The sequence below is a fragment of the Pleurodeles waltl genome, chromosome 7, assembly GCF_031143425.1.
Source record: "Pleurodeles waltl isolate 20211129_DDA chromosome 7, aPleWal1.hap1.20221129, whole genome shotgun sequence".
In the NCBI taxonomy this organism is placed as follows: Eukaryota; Metazoa; Chordata; class Amphibia; order Caudata; family Salamandridae; genus Pleurodeles; species Pleurodeles waltl.
In genome coordinates, this window is record NC_090446.1 from 677,181,714 (window position 1) to 677,197,956 (window position 16,243).

At 46.8% G+C, this 16,243-nt stretch overlaps 1 protein-coding gene across 1 annotated transcript in view; it reads left to right on the top strand.

Moving 5' to 3' along the window:
• The window catches only part of LARS1 (leucyl-tRNA synthetase 1), a 360,224-nt gene that overhangs the window by 6,746 nt on the left and 337,235 nt on the right, over window positions 1-16,243 (top strand). Inside the window, exon 2 of the mRNA XM_069244681.1 lies at window positions 10,434-10,552. Within this exon, the coding sequence (XP_069100782.1) occupies window positions 10,434-10,552 (119 nt within the window). The remainder of the gene's footprint in view (window positions 1-10,433; window positions 10,553-16,243) is intronic.

A 16,243-nucleotide genomic window follows, 5' to 3' on the forward strand; every position in this document is an offset into this window, starting at 1 on the left:
ACTAGACGGGATGAAATATGAAGCACAGGTTTTCTACTTTATGTCAGTCTCAGCTCCTTCGTCTCCGTTCAATTGTTGCAGTCGAAGAAGCCTGTTCTCTGGAGGTTCCTCCCAGGACTTTCCTTCACTTGCATTGACTGCTCAATGCTTTCCTAGTGTGGTGCCTGGCTGAGGCAAGGTAGCGGCAAGCCTGGATTCCAGCAACTCAAGGTCAGAGTTAACCCCCATGAGTGATACCAGATAGTTTTTAGTGGAGTTTTAGAATTTGAGGAGGTGCCCCTTTTATTCATGGTGCCCTCATGTGGAGTGTTATTTTTCCTTTTACTCATAATTGCGGTTCATACACAACGTAAGATAAGTGCAGGTGAGGGTAAGGATAAGCGGTCAATAAATAGAGGAGCATTAACTTTCAAGTTTGTTGAGCCAGGGTCCACAAGCCAAGAGGGATGGTCCAGTATAGCCTCCAAAAAGACTTGGAGTGCAGACAGGCCCGCTCTTGGCCTGGTCTTCTTGGGACGTGTCTTGTGCTGCATGCCTGCAGCATTGACTTTAAGCGCACCTGTGGCGCGGTGCCTAGGCTGCCATACCTTTGTGATGCTCAGTGGGTTCTGGGCCACCAAGTCTGCTCCAGCAGTGTTCCAGTTATGTGCCAATAGTTACAAGCATTAGAGTGCTCTTGCCCAGTGGCTTGCGGGTCTTAAAGATTTCACAGAGCTCACTACTTTTGTTAGGAAGTAAACCGCGCTTTAAGTGGAAAAATAGAAGGGCAGGTACCCTATACCAGGGTACTTACATGCTTCTGAGAAGTGACAGTATACCGCATTTATAAGTATTGCACCTCTGCTGAGAAGTGCAGGTACTATCCCTTTCAAAACAATGAAGTGCAGTTACTCAGTACCTGACAGTAGCTGCCTATTTAAAGCATTGGATGTAATAAAGAGGTTTGGGGAGTGATGTGCCATGTAATGCATTAATGAGCACCTTACTTGGTTTTGAGGGAAGTGAGTTATGTTTGGAAGTTATGGAAAGTATGCTGATGGCAAACTTCATAATTTCATAGGAGTGGAAGGGATTCTGTGGGATACCAAGTAGGAGACTGATCAACACACTAGTCATGAGAAATAGAGACTGGCCAGCTTGGAATACCGGGGGTGATGAGAATACATTGAGGACAGGAGGAGAAACGATCAGGAGGAGGAGCGGTCAAGGTACACTCAACTTAGTCTAACAGGCGTCATAAATGTACGATGTAGAAAATTGAAATGAACCACCTTAAATTTCGCATTACTAGAGACCCCGTGGTTCAAAAGTGCCCACCCTGTCTCAGTCCTCGTCTGACAGTGGGTCCCCCAAGTCTTCATCCTAAGCTTCCCGGGTCCTTAATGTCTCAAGTGTAATGTCCGTTCCTATGGACTTATATAGGAGTTGATACCAAGTGTCTTCCCCGTCCTGCATGTCGGCAACACTCCCAGTCCCGGGCAGGGCTGCCGAGGAGGTCCTCCAAGTCTCCCTAGCAAACTCAGCCAGGCCCACATAGTGTAAGAAGTATCCTGGTCCCACAGCAAACTCCCGAAGGCATCCTGAAAGGATATAAAAATCTCATTTGGGTATAGGTCACTCCAAGTTACACCCCCCCCACATCTCTCCATGCCTGATACATCATATGTTCCCCTATGCGGCGCAGTGGAGCAAGAATCCACACTGATCATTTTCTATGGAAAGGGGTCCTCCGGAGAACCACTTTTACCATCCTGTGCAATGCCCTGGCTGTCAGTTGAACCACATCGGGAAGTCCCTGGAGATATCTGCTCCCTCCATCCATGGTACTGATAGGTCCTTCATAGCCGCACACTGTGCCAGTAAGCATTTCTCCCATTTATCACCTTCTGGAAAACATCTTGCCACATGATGCAGCATTGCAGCAAAAGAATATAATTCCAAATGCGGGGCCTCTGACCCTCCTTGCCCGTGTGTCCTCGTGATAGTTCTCATAGTCAGTCTTCTTCGTCCGCCCACCCATATCAAGAATGTTAGGATTGAATACAGCTTTAAATACTTCAGCAGGGAGGGGGCAAAGAGAATGTTGTATGGTGTAAAGACAGTGAGAGAGTAGCACCATTTTCGAGATGGCAATCCTACCCATAAGGGAGAGTGGCAGAGAGTTTCAAAAAGCTACATATGACTTCAGAGAGTCCAAGACCCTGCCTATGTTTTATTGCATTTTGGCTATTTGTGCAACCTTGATTTACAGATAATGGAACCTATCAAACTCCCAACGAAAAACCTAGATCTGGCAGCAGCCCAGCTGGGGCACTATTCAACACCACAAGGGGGAACACCAGCAACTTCTTCCGGTTCAGTCATAGTCTGGAGACTGCACTGTAGTCGTCAAGAATGCACAGCAGTGGACCCAGTGACTCCCCTAGGCTCCTGAGGAAAAACAGGGTGTCATCCGCCTACAGTGAGAACAAGTGAATCACCCCCTCCCCCAATGTCATTTAAAATTTGTATTGCCAGGTGCTCATGCCAGAGCAGACGGTAACAGTGGGCAGCCCTGCTGTGTGTCCGACCCAGCTCCCATGCCTCCGAACGTAATGGACGTAACCAAATTTGCTCTGTCGGGCTCATGTACAGCAGGCAGATCAAGCTGCAAAATTTGGGGCTAAATCCAGTTTGCCTTAGTACTTCTAGGAGGTATTTCCAGTATACCGTTTTGAACGCTTTTTCTATATCGACAGCGACTAGGGCCATTTCCTCATTCTCACTCTCTACCTCATACGTTGTGTGTGAGCTGTCTTAAGTTCATCCCTGTGTTGCGGCCAGGGATAAAACCATACTGGTCTTCGTGGACCAAGCCATCCTCCACTGGACCCAGACAGAAGGCGATCATGTTGCACTAGATTTTCAGATCCGTTTTTAACATAGTGAGTGGTTGTTAGGCATGTGGGTCCAACATATCCCCACCAGGCATAGGTATTGGGCATATTTCCCCATCCCTCATGGTGGTGGTGGGGGGGGGGTAATATCCCCTTGTCTCAAGCTTCAAAGCACACTTCTAGGGGCCCATAAGTGAGTGTGGCCGTGTGTGTCTGATAGATCTCTAGCGGGAAATCCCCTCCTCCCCCCTTGTTCCTAGTAGTCTTGTATTTGGGAAGCAGCTGCAGGGCAGTCCACAAGTCCTCCAGAGCATAGTCTGTTTCAAATTCTGAAAGCACCTCCTCTGCTACCCAGGGGAGCACAAGTCCCACCAGGAATGACAGTATCCCTGTCCTTGTAATCCCTGGCTCTCTTCTAAATACCCCATCAAGGAGTAGTTTAAAAGTGTATTCTACCGCCTCTCGTGTAACCCACAATGTTCTATTGGGGACCTCAAGTGAACAAGGGGTGTCCCCACCATCGCTCTTTCTCTTCTTAATATCCAGGCCAACAAACTACTTGATTTGTCCCTTGCCTATGGAGATGTTGTCTATATTGCTTTAGTGTATACTTATCCAGCCTAACCCAGAGTTCCACTATGCAGCGCTGTATTTCTGCCTCCTCTCTGGGCCTGCTCCTGTACTCCTGCTAAGTCTACCTCCCTAGTTTTCCTTTCAACCTGCACGTTAATCCCATACATTGTCATTGCATGACGGCCTTCATGGCCTCCCACTCAGTGGCTCTATTGTCTGTGGTCCCCCAGCTGTGTTCCATATAGTCCAATCATTTTGGTGCCAGAGTGTCACTGCGTCAGTAAGTATTTTCTCTTATAACCTCCAGTGAGGGAGTCTGCTACGAGCCTGCATATACATATTGCATAAATCTTCTGCCCATACAACAATTCGTGCACATGTACATAACGACCCTTCACATTTGCCTCCGAGCACAACGATGAGAATGGGACCCAGTTGCCTCCCAAAGCAGTACCCCTCTATCATATGTAGAGATGTAGGCGTGGTAGACCTGTCCCCTCTATTTATTAGTGAGTTTATCAGCCTCTGAATCATTGAGATGTGTTTCTTGGATATAAGCTATTTGGACCTTTTGGTGTTTTAGAAAAAATAACGGTCAATAACGTTTTGCATAACTACCCAAACCCCGTACATTCCACTTCAAAAATCTATTATCCCCCATGCAATTCTGTACAAAAAGGGCAAACCACATCCCATGCATAGCCTCCTGCGATCTACCAGTACATCCAAAACAAAATACAACCAACAACACCCCAACCAACAATATTCCCCCACCCACGGATCCATATAAAAGCAACATATGTCTACATATACATCCACCCCATAAAGTGCCAGGACCTACACTTCCATCCAACTGGGACAGGTTTGTGATAACCAGTTCCAGCCCACCCAGCCTTCCCACACTAACCAAAATGGGGGCGAAATAAAGATCGAGAGACCAGAGGAGAAAGGACAGTGGGAGGAGGGGGGCTCACATTTTTCAAGCTCAGAACAGCAGAAAGGGGCCAGTCAAAACACCACAGCCAGATATAGGACCAGTCAAGTATTCACACATTTTCTGGGTCAGACATCAAAGTCTCGGGCACTGTCTCAGCCAAAAGACATGGTCCCTCAGCTGCAGTGCCAGACAGCATGGCATGGTCTTCCTCCTCTGCTGAAGTTTGTGACTTGTCCACCGCTCGGAGTTGCATAGATCCATCTTCCTGCATCGTTATCTGGCTGGGGTGGGGATAAGCATTCCCCCTCCCAGTCCCTCACGATGTCCATCAGCAGTGCCCTTCCAGGGCGCGATCCAAGCCCCACACCACCTCAACCCACCCCTGCAGCTCTCACAGGGGGGCCGTCCGACAGCTCCGATCATCGGGATACTCAAACAAAATGCCCCTTCCTATGAAATCACTTTTAGCTTAAAAGGATACAGTAGCATATATTTTAATTGCATAGCTCGCAATTTCTTTTACAGGTTAAAAAGATTTATGCTGTTCCTCCACCCTCTTGGTGTAATATGTGTATATGGTCATCCTATGATTTTCGAACATGGACATTTCCTGCTCCCTCGCCGTTCGGAGGATGCAGTCTTTGTCTCAGTAGCTAAGGATTTTGGCAAATATCCCTTTTAGGGGGGAGATGGGAGGGGGGGAGGGGTCGCCAGGAAGCAAACGGAGGAGCTAGGTCCCTGTGCATCCACTCCACCACAAAGTGCTTAGAGAATGTAGCAGGTCGCAGTTGTCATTGTATCCAGTCCTCCAGAAATCCTTCCACCGAGTGCCCCTCCTCCCGCTGCGGGAAACCCAGCACCTGTATGTTGCGGCAGGAAAGCACCTCAGCATCTTCCACCCTACGCTCCAACTTCCAGGACACTGAAGTCCTCATCGCCATTTGTTGTTTAAGCTGGGAATCCTTCCCTTGTAATGTTCCAATATTTCCTTCAGCTTCAAACACTTTATCCACTACCTTCTTCGGGTCTGACCAGAGCAGGTTTACATCAACAAACTGTTTCTATCTTGTGTTTCAGTGCCATGCAAGAGCCTTGAATAGCCTCCAATAAGTCTGCACCCCAGCCCCTCCAGGGACTCACTCCAGGACTCAGCACCAGCCTGACACGTGATCCTCTGCAAGGGCTGACTAGGTGCAGTATACTGCATAATAGTGTTAGTGGCTGGAGAGCACCCTGCTTTGTCCTTGCCCATGATGGCCAGTTCTCACCAGGGCACACCAAATGCCCACAGTTCATCAGCTCATCAAGGTACGCAGGGGTCTACAGCACCAATGTCCAAACTAGCCTCTGTAGTTCCAACGGGCTTCTAGAGATCAACTGCCAAGTCGCACCTTCCCCTCACCTCAGGTGGCTCATCCGTGGGGAATTCGTGAAGTCCAGCCGCCCCAAGGAGGAATCTAGAACATAAGCACCAGGAAGCATTTGCTAGACCCCCCCCCCCCCCCCCCCCTTTTCCCCTCTCCCCAATCGCAGTGCCCACTCCAAGAGTCCACTGTGTCACAGCACCAGCCTCCCTGTACAGTAATGGTTTTTCAGGTCCCAGCCCACTCTCAGCAAGGTCCCGGTACAACCACCACCCAGGTCTCCTTTGGGCCAAGCCAGCAGTGTACTCCAGTAGGGGACCTCTTATGCGGTATGTTGAGCCCAGAATGTGCTGATGCTGCAGGTGTGCTCACCCTTCCACATACACCCTTTGGGGAACTTCATGTCTCCAACTCAGGGTCCCCTCACACCACAGTAGACACAATTCCCCTTTCTGCTGTCTCACCACACCAGGGAACTGGGGAGCAGATATAGGGCTTCTCCCAGGCAGCGTGACTTCTGCCATCTGTCACAGGAGAGCACAGTCCCTATTCCTGTCCGTCAGTACGTTCAAGCTATGCGGGTACACTGTCTGGCCCGGGACCACATGGCTCGTCCGCTCATGTGCTAGACCCTGGAACTGAGGCACCGCAGGTTACCCAGGCTTGTCCGAGTCCACCGACCTCAGCTGCACAGGCCAACAGTCACAGAAGGGCCCAGATGCATTGCAACATCCCCCTCACTTCCCCAGGGACCTTCCTGCCTAGCTCTGCCCTGCCAGCCTACTGCGGTAGTCACTTGTCGGGGGTGCAGGATCAGCTGGAGAGCTGTGTCGCTAAGCGGTCTAACACTCGCCGCACAGGTCACAGGTAGCATCAGCTGCAGGTTGCGCCCCTCCTCCAGGCACCAACGGGGGTAGGCTGCGACGTCAAATCCTCCACCCCCCCACCCCCCCCCCCCCCCCAAATTCTAGATTAGGTAATCGTAATGGTGATCGGATTTGATGGCTGTGAAGCAGAACTTCAAACCTGTTGAGATCAACAACACAGTAGGACGAGTAAAACAAAGCAGATATTGAACAGCTTATCCTTGCAGACCCTTTACTCTGGTTTAGGATTTAAAATTTGTGGCAAAGATGTGTCCTCGATAATGCCCAACACTAAAATATAAACACAGCATTTGCATGGTCTATGTATAACAAAGTAGCTTGAGACCTCTGAGCACACAGTCTAAGAAAGTTAGAATCTAACTGTTCTTGATGTATCCTACTACTTCCCCCTTAAATATCAGTGTCACCTCACTCACCCCAATCTCCTGTCTCCCCCTTAAGTTAATTAGTTCTGAGTCAGGGGGGACTAAACTACCTGTTCCTTAGTTTTTCCACAATAGTGTCCGTAAACAGTATACATTTAATAACTAGAGATAATACCAACAACTTATAGTCTGTAATTTTTAGTTCCTTTTAATAAAATATTCCCCTCCCCCCCCCAAAAAAAAATCACTGATTTCGTTGTTCGGCCAGTTTTGTAACATGTTTCTTTTTGATTCAAGGTCAAATAACTATTTATATATAAGCATCTTGACCAGAATTGAGTTATTGTACATGCCTACATTTTTCAGTATTAGCGTTTTTCTTTAACCCTTTTAAACATATATTTTGTCCAACACAAAGAAAAATTAAGGTTTATTCCACCTTTTAAATGAGAAGACACCCTCATGGTAGTTAATAAGTTGGTATCTACAGTTGTACTTTGAGGCTAGTCAATTATGACTGGGTAGCAAGTGCAGATCAACTGGCACAGTTCTTAATTTCACACCCTAGTGCAATTGATAATGGCTGGCTTTTTCATAGTTTGTGAATTCTGCATTGTGTTCTTTTCATTATGCAGAAATCGTTACAAATACAGCAGTTAAAGACAGTTTAATCCCACTGTCTTTCCTAATTTTATTTAATTTTGTTGATTTTAGTGCAAGCATGACTCACAGGATATCATTTTAATTTATGTAAGGACAGTTTCAAAGCATAGCAATATTAACATTTAACTCTTTCCATTTCGTGGCAAAGTCACTTTCAGCTATAAAATGCACTAGTAAAATTGTTCTGGGGGACAACGAGGAAAATTATGACATTCTTTGTCACCCAGATCTTGACAAATTATCAGCTTGTCTCCAAGAATATAAATACATTATAAAATATACTCCTGGTTGGAGCAATGTGCAAACGGACTGCTACCCTTGCTTACCGATTGATTGGGGAGTGGTAGGCAAAGAAGCTGTACAGTCTAGTGGAAAGAAAGTAGCTGTAGTAAGGAAGACCTTGTTAAGGGAGCCAAGGTGTGGCGACATATGATGACTGGTTCTTTGAGATGGAGGCAGATGAGGTGTTGGGCAGTATAGTGCACATGATTTGGAAGTGTGGAAGAAAGAATAAGGCCTTTAATGTGTTACAACCATACCTCAGGATATTTGAAGAATTATTATTGTATGAGGACAAAGTAATAATAAGAGGAGACAAATGTGTACCCCCTATAGGAATACAGAAAAAGTGTTTGAATTAGGACATTTAGGACAGACTTTCTGCAAAAAGCTGCTCCAAGCAAAATTTTGATGGCTAGACATGAACGTTGATACAGTTTCTGAGGGTCAATGCTGTGCAAAGAGTAAAGAAGGAGAAAAAATACAAAAAAAGGAAAGCAGTCCATGACTGGTGAGATACCTGACCCTGAGAGACGTATGGCAGCATGTATGCCTGGCTTCTGTTGGCCAGTTATCCCTGGTGAAAAAGGAGTGGATGTTTGCTTTGGTAATGGAAAATTAGTGGTGGTAAAATGTCTTTGTGAGGTTTCTAATAAAGTGACAAGTACCCTGGGGGATATTTTCTGGGGGGAAGGGTATCCTTCTGTACACATCACTGACAATGGTACTGTGCGAACTTCTCAAGAAAAAAAAAAAATACTTATCCTTTTGTGGAAGCACAAACATCCGCATGGCATTATAATAACCACAAGCAATCAGAATAGTCTAGAGAACCGATTGTATACTGAAAGGGGCCATACAGTTAGCACGGGCAAATAGGAGAGATGTGGAAATGATGGTCTCTGACATAGTTTGACTTCATCAAACAATGAAGCATGGAGGAACTGATTCATCGCTTTCTGTGATAATAGTAAGGAAACCTAGTACAAGATTGATTCTAGCATTGATTAAGTAATTTATGGGCACAGTCTAGTCTTGCAAAATAACAGTCAGATTGGTGTTAGGATTATAGAACCTGGTGAATGGGTTAAGGGAAAGTCCGCTCACAAGGCGTAGAGTAAGTTTCTTGTCCCGCTTAAGGTTAAAGAATCACACCATTGGTATTGCACCTTGATGTGTGTAGAGAAATGGAGAGTAGCATTGTATGGAAAGAGAGGAATCTATTAAGGAAATAGAAGAGAAAGGGTATAGTTGTTTTATGTTGATGAGAAATTATGAAGTGATGGGGAGTTCAAGCACTAGAGAAATGATGGGTACTCAGCACACTACCAATGTTGTAGGGGGTATGGGAAAAGGAATGACGTTGGCTGGTGACCAATTACAATCAAGAGAAGATCTTGATGTTGACTTGTCAAGGGAGTAAAGAATGAATAGGACGCCAAGTATCTACAAGAATATGTAAGCTAAATACTAATTTAAGGAAAGTAAATATGTTAGGCCATTGTTTGCAGAGACATTTGTAGAGTGTAGGTTGCAAATACTAATAAACCTATTTTGCAAAGCTGTCCTGATTCCTGTGGTCACGGCATCTGAAATTCCCCAATAGCAGACATTTGAGATGGATGGCCATTTTCCCTTCCAACATGACCTCTACCATTCAAAATAGGATTTCATACTGAATGGATAGATCACATTACACTATAGGTTTTGGATATGAACCTATATCCTGGCATGGCGGCTTCCAGCAGCCCAAGAACGTACACGGGCAACTCCTCTTCACATCGGCTCTATTTACTCCCCTCACTGGCTAATCCCCTGCTGCAGACCCAGCAACTTCCTGTGAAGACAATAGGAACTCCTTTTTCTAGCAAATTTGCCTGTTGAGCTCTGTCCACCTTTGAAGCTTTTACTTTCCATGCTGTAGCTGTGGTCATCCCTTTTTCCATGTGAGTAACCTGAAAATCTGGCATAGATCTGTCCAGTGTGTACTCCGCTGGCCACCCCTCTCACAAATCATTGTTTCCCCTTCCTTAAGCTTCACTTATTCCAAAATCAAACCTTTAACTTAGCTTTTGTGAGGTCAATGTTCTTTTTAGTATTCAGGTTTTTCATAACCATGAAATCACAGCATCTTGAGAATTTCCTAACTGACTATCCATTGTAAGTCTAAGATGAGACCTTTGATATCTTTCTATTTATGGTTTTTATATCAGTTAAGTTCTCGCAGAGCATGTGTTGCAAGTAAAAGTACAAAATATTGGTAGTGATACATGTAGGGCTAACTATGGTACATGCCTTAATCTTTTGGGTCAGAGCTGCACTTAGCACTTCTCACCAGTCTTGATGAGCGTATCCTAATAGATATGGTGGTCCTAGCTCCTGAAAAATAATTTAATGTGATTGTGGGGCTCAGGACGTTTTGTCGCATTTATCATTTGCCACTCTGTTTAGAGAAAAACAATAATTTGATTACTCTTTGTACTTTGCAGGAACGGAAAGGGACAGCTAAGGTCGATTTTCTAAAGAAGATTGAAAAGGAAATCCAGGCAAAATGGGACAGTGAAAAAGTTTTTGAGGTCAACGCATCAGACGCGGAAAGCAAGACCAGGTAGTGTGTGCGAATAGATAGACTGCAGCCAGGAAAGATGACTGCGATGCCTACCTACCTGTTCTTTAGTCATTGCCCTCTATATGAATGTAAATGTTATTGCAGTGGTTCTTAGGATGCATGTCTTATCATGCATGGTTTGCAGGTGTTTTAGACAAGTGCAATCAATTGATAGTGCTCATTATGAACTATTAGTGTATCCAGAAACTTCTCTAACATGTTCTCTATCTCTTATTACATCATTGTTGGAGAGACTCTTTTGTATAAAACCATGTTATGGATGAAACATTAACCCCTACGGTGCCTTGGACGAGGTGATCTCGTCCAAGGCACCGGTTCCCGGGTGCCTTGGACAAGATCACCTCGTCCTGCACCTGGGAACCGTGTTGTGCCCCCCACTGACACCCCCCAGTCGTGGATGGAAGGGGAATCCCTTCCCCTTCCACCCCCGACCCCCTCCACCCCCCCGATTGTCACAGAAGCCTCCTACGCGCTCGGAAGAGAAATGCAAAGCATTTCTCTTCTGATCACGTGGAGGAGGCTGAGAGAGGCTTCAAAGGGAAGGAAATGTATTTCCTTCCCTTTGAAACGCCCACTAGACACCAGGGATTTTATTTTTATATAGAAATTGGCATAAGGGAGCGACCCCTTGGGCAAGGGTCGCTCCCAGGTGGGGCATTTTTTTGGAAGGCCTTTTCAGCCCCCAGGGGGGGCAGAAACCTCTAGGCACCAGGGATAATTTTTTTTGTTTTGTTTTGTTTTGTTTTTTCTTTTAGAGGTGGAGAGTGACCCCTTAGGCAAGGGTCGTCCACTGGGGGGCAAATTTATTATAGGCCATTTCTGCCCCCGTGGGGGGCAGATCAGCCTATTTTAATTAGGACGATCTGCCCCCAAGGGGGGCAGGAACCACTAGGCACCGGGGATTTTTTGTTGTTGTTTTAGAGATGGGGAGCGACCCATTAGGCAAGGGTCGCTCCCCTGGGGGGCAAATTGTATTTAGACCATTTCTGCCCCCCTTGGGGGCAGATCGGCTGATTTTTAGGTCACTCTGCCCCCAAGGGGGGCAGAAACCACTAGGCACCGGGGTTTTTTTTTTTTTTGTTTTTTTTTTGCGCCAATGTCACATGGGTGGAGGGCAAATTTATTTTGGGCCATTTCGGCCTATTGTTATTAGGTCGATCTGCCCCCGGGGGGCAGAAACCTCTAGGCGCCAGGGCTCATTTTTTTTTTTAAGAGATGGGGAGCGACCCATTGGCCAAAGGTCGCTCCCCTGGGGGGCAAATTGTATTTAGACCATTTCTGCCCCCCTTGGGGGCAAATCGGCCGATTTTAGGTCAATCTGCTCCCAAGTGGGGCAGAAACAACTAGGCTCTGAGATCTTTTTTTTTTTTTTTTTTGCGCCAATGTCACGCAGGGGGAGCGACCCCGTAGGCGAGTCGCTCCCCAGGGGGGTTGGGGGGGGGCATATTTATTTTAGGCCATTTCTGCCCCCCCTGGGGCTGGCTGAGCTAGAGGCCAAAATCCACAGGTAGGCACTTTGTAAAAAAAAACACCTCTGTTGGGCCATTTCCTTTTGTGGGCGCTAGGACTACCCACACAAGTGAGGTATCATTTTTATTGGGAGACTTGGGGGAGCGCTGGGTGGAAGGAAATTTGTGGCTCCTCTCAGATTCCATAACTTTCTGTCACCGAAATGTGAGGAAAACGTTTTTTTTTTTTTTTAACCCAAATTTTGTGGTTTGCAAAGGATTCTGGGTAACAGAACCTGGTCAGAGCCCCACAAGTCACCCCGTCTTGGATTCCCCAAGGTCTCTAGTTTTCAAAAATGCACAGGTTTGGTAGGTTTCCCTAGGTGCCGGCTGAGCTAGAGGCCAAAATCTACAGGTAGGCACATTGCAAAAAACAACCTCTGTTTTCTGTCAAAAAAACGTATGTGTCCATGTTGTGTTCTGGGGCATTTCCTGTGGCGGGCGCTAGGCCTACCCACACAAGTGAGGTATCCTTTTTATCGGGAGACTTGGGGGAACATAGAATAGCAAAACAAGTGTTATTGCCTGTAGGAAGTTGGCTCTGTATGCACTATTTCAAAGTAAGGAATAGTATGCACAGAGTCCAAGGGTTCCCCCTAGAGGTAAGATAGTGGCAAAAAGAGATAATACTAATGCTCTATTTTGTGGTAGTGTGGTCGAGCAGTAGGCTTATCCAAGGAGTAGTGTTAAGCATTTGTTGTATACACACACTCAGAGACAATTCCAGGCCAATAGGTTTTTGTATAGAAAAATATATTTTCTTAGTTTATTTTAAGAACCACAGGTTCAAATTTTACATGTAATACTTTGAATGAAAGGTATTGCAGGTAAGTAGTACTTCAGGAACTTTGAATAATTACAATAGCATATATACTTTTCAAATAAAACACATATAGCTATTTTAAAACTAGACAGTGCAATTTTCACAGTTCCTAGGGGAGGTAAGTAATTGTTAGTTCTTGCAGGTAAGTAAACCACCTACGGGGTTCAAGTTTGGGTCCAAGGTAGCCCACCGTTGGGGGTTCAGAGCAACCCCAAAGTTACCACACCAGCAGCTCAGGGCCGGTCAGGTGCAGAGTTCAAAGTGGTGCCCAAAACGCATAGGCTTCAATGGAGAAGGGGGTGCCCCGGTTCCAGTCTGCCAGCAGGTAAGTACCCGTGTCTTTGGAGGGCAGACCAGGGGAGTTTTGTAGGGCACCGGGGGGGACACAAGTAAGCACTGAAAGTACACCCTCAGCAGCACGGGGGCGGATGGGTGCAGTGTGCAAACACACGTCTGGTTTTCAATTGGAATCAATGGGAGACCAAGGGGTCTCTTCAGCGATGCAGGCAAGGGGGGGGCTCCTCGGGGTAGCCACCACCTGGGCAAGGGAGAGGGCCTCCTGGGGGTCACTCCTGCACTGGAGTTCCGATCTTTCAGGTCCTGGGGGCTGCAGGGTCTTTTCCAGGCGTCGGGATCTGGGAGTCAGGCAGTCGCGGTCAGGGGGAGCCTCGGGATTCCCTCTGCAGGCGTCGCTGTGGGGGCTCAGGGGGGCCAACTCTGGCTACTCACGGACTCGTAGTCGCCGGGGAGTCCTCCCTGAAGTGTTTGTTCTCCACAAGTCGAGCCGGGGGCGTCGGGTGCAGAGTTGCAAGTCTCACGCTTCTGGCGGGAAACGCAGTAGTTTTAAAGTTGCTCCTTTGGAAACAAAGTTGCAGTCTTGGGTGAACAGGGCCGGTGTTCTCGGGAGTTTCTTGGTCCTTCTAGAGCAGGGCAGTCCTCTGAGGATTCAGAGGTCGCTGGTCCCTGGGGAAAGCGTCGCTGGAGCAGTTTCTTCAGAAGGGGGGAGACAGGCCGGTAGAGCTGGGGCCAAAGCAGTTGGTGTCTCCGTCTTCTCTGCAGGGTTTTTCAGCTCAGCAGTCCTCTTCTTCTTAGGTTGCAGGAATCTGAGTTCCTAGGTTCAGGGGAGCCCCTAAATACAGAATTTAGGGGTGTGTTTAGGTCAAGGAGGGCAGTAGCCAATGGCTACTAGCCCTGAGGGTGGCTACACCCTCTTTGTGCCTCCTCCCAAGGGGAGGGGGTCACATTCCTATCCCTATTGGGGGGATCCTCCATCTGCAAAATGGAGGATTCCTAAAAGTCAGAGTCCCTTCAGCTCAGGTTGCCTTAGGGGCTGTCCTGACTGGCCAGTGACTCCTCCTTGTTTTTCTCATTATCTCCTCCGGCCTTGCCGCCAAAAGTGGGGCCGTGGCCGGAGGGGGCGGGCAACTCCACTAGCTGGAATGCTATAACAAAGGGGGTAAGCCTTTGAGGCTCACCGCCAGGTGTTACAGTCCTGTAAGGGGGAGGTGATAAGCATCTCCACCCAGTACAGGCTTTGTTACTAGCCACAGAGTGACAAAGGCACTCTCCCCATGTGGCCAGCAACATGTCTCGAGTGTGGCAGGCTGCTAAAACCAGTCCGCCTACACGGGTAGTTGGTTAAGGTTTCAGGGGGCACCTCTAAGGTGCCCTCTGGGGCGTATGTTACAATAAAATGTACACTGGCATCAGTGTGCATTTATTGTGCTGAGAAGTTTGATACCAAACTTCCCAGTTTTCAGTGTAGCCATTATGGTGCTGTGGAGTTCGTGTTTGACAGACTCCCAGACCTTATACTCTTATGGCTACCCTGCACTTACAATGTCTAAGGTTTTGCTTAGACACGGTAGGGGCACAGTGCTCATGCACTGGTGCCCTCACCTATGGTATAGTTCACCCTGCCTTAGGGCTGAAAGGCCTGCTAGAGGGGTGACTTATCTATACTGCATAGGCAGTGTGAGGTTGGCATGGCACCCTGAGGGGAGTGCTATGTCGACTTACTCGTTTTGTCCTCACCAGCACACACAAGCTGGCAAGCAGTGTGTCTGTGCTGAGTGAGGGGTCCCCAGGGTGGCATAAGACATGCTTCAGCCCTTAGAGACCTTCCCTGGCATCAGGGCCCTTGGTACCAGTTACAAGGGACTTATCTGGATGCCAGGGTGTGCCAATTGTGAAAACAAAAGTACAGGTTAGGGAAAGAACACTGGTGCAGGGGGCCTGGTTAGCAGGCCTCAGCACACTTTCAAATCAAAACATAGCATCAGCAAAGGCAAAAAGTCAGGGGGTAACCATGCCAAGGAGGCATTTCCTTACATTGCCCCTTGTCTTTCTCTACATTTTTTCCTTCCAAATATAAGAGAGTGTGTAAAAAAGATATCTATTTGAGAAATGCCCTGTAGTTCACATGCTAGAATGGGCACCCCGGAATTCAGAGATGTGCAAATAACCACTGCTTCTCAACACCTTATCTTGTGCCCATTTTGGGAATACAAAGGTTTTCTTGATAGCTATTTTTCACTCTTTATATTTCAGCAAATGAATTGCTGTATACCCGGTATAGAATGAAAACCCACTGCAGGGTGCCACTCATTTATTGGCTCTGGGTACCTAGGGTTCTTGATGAACCTACAAGCCCTATATATCCCCGCAACCAGAAGAGTCCAGCAGACGTAACGGTATATTGCTTTAAAAATTCTGACATTGCAGGAAAAAGTTACAGAGTAAAACGTAGAGAAAAATTGCTCTTTTTTTCACCTCCATTTCAATATTTTTGTTTTTCAGTGGTTATTTTCTGTAGGAAACCCTTGTAGGATCTACACAAGTTAACTCTTGCTGAATTCAGAATTTTGTCTATTTTTCAGAAATGTTTAGGTTTCTGGGATCCAGCATTGGTTTCGCGCCCATTTCCGTCACTGACTGGAAGGAGGCGGAAAGCACAAAAAAAACATAAAAATGGGGTATGTCCCAGTAAAATTCAAAAATTGTGTTGGAAAATTGGGTTTTCTGATTCAAGTCTGCCTGTTCCTGAAAGCTGGGAAGCTGGTGATTTTAGCACCACAAACCCTTTGTTGATGCCATTTTCAGGGGAAAAAACACAAGCCTTCTTCTGCAGCCCCTTTTTCCCATTTTTTTTTTTTTTTTTTTTTTAAACCAAAATTTTCACTGTATTTTGGCTAATTTCTTGGCCTCCTTCAGGGGAACTCACAAAGTCTGGGTACCTCTAGAATCCCTAGGATGTTGGAAAAAAAGGACACAAATTTGGCTTGGCTAGCTTATGTGGACAAAAAGTTATGAGGGCCTAAGCTCAAACTGCCCCCAAAA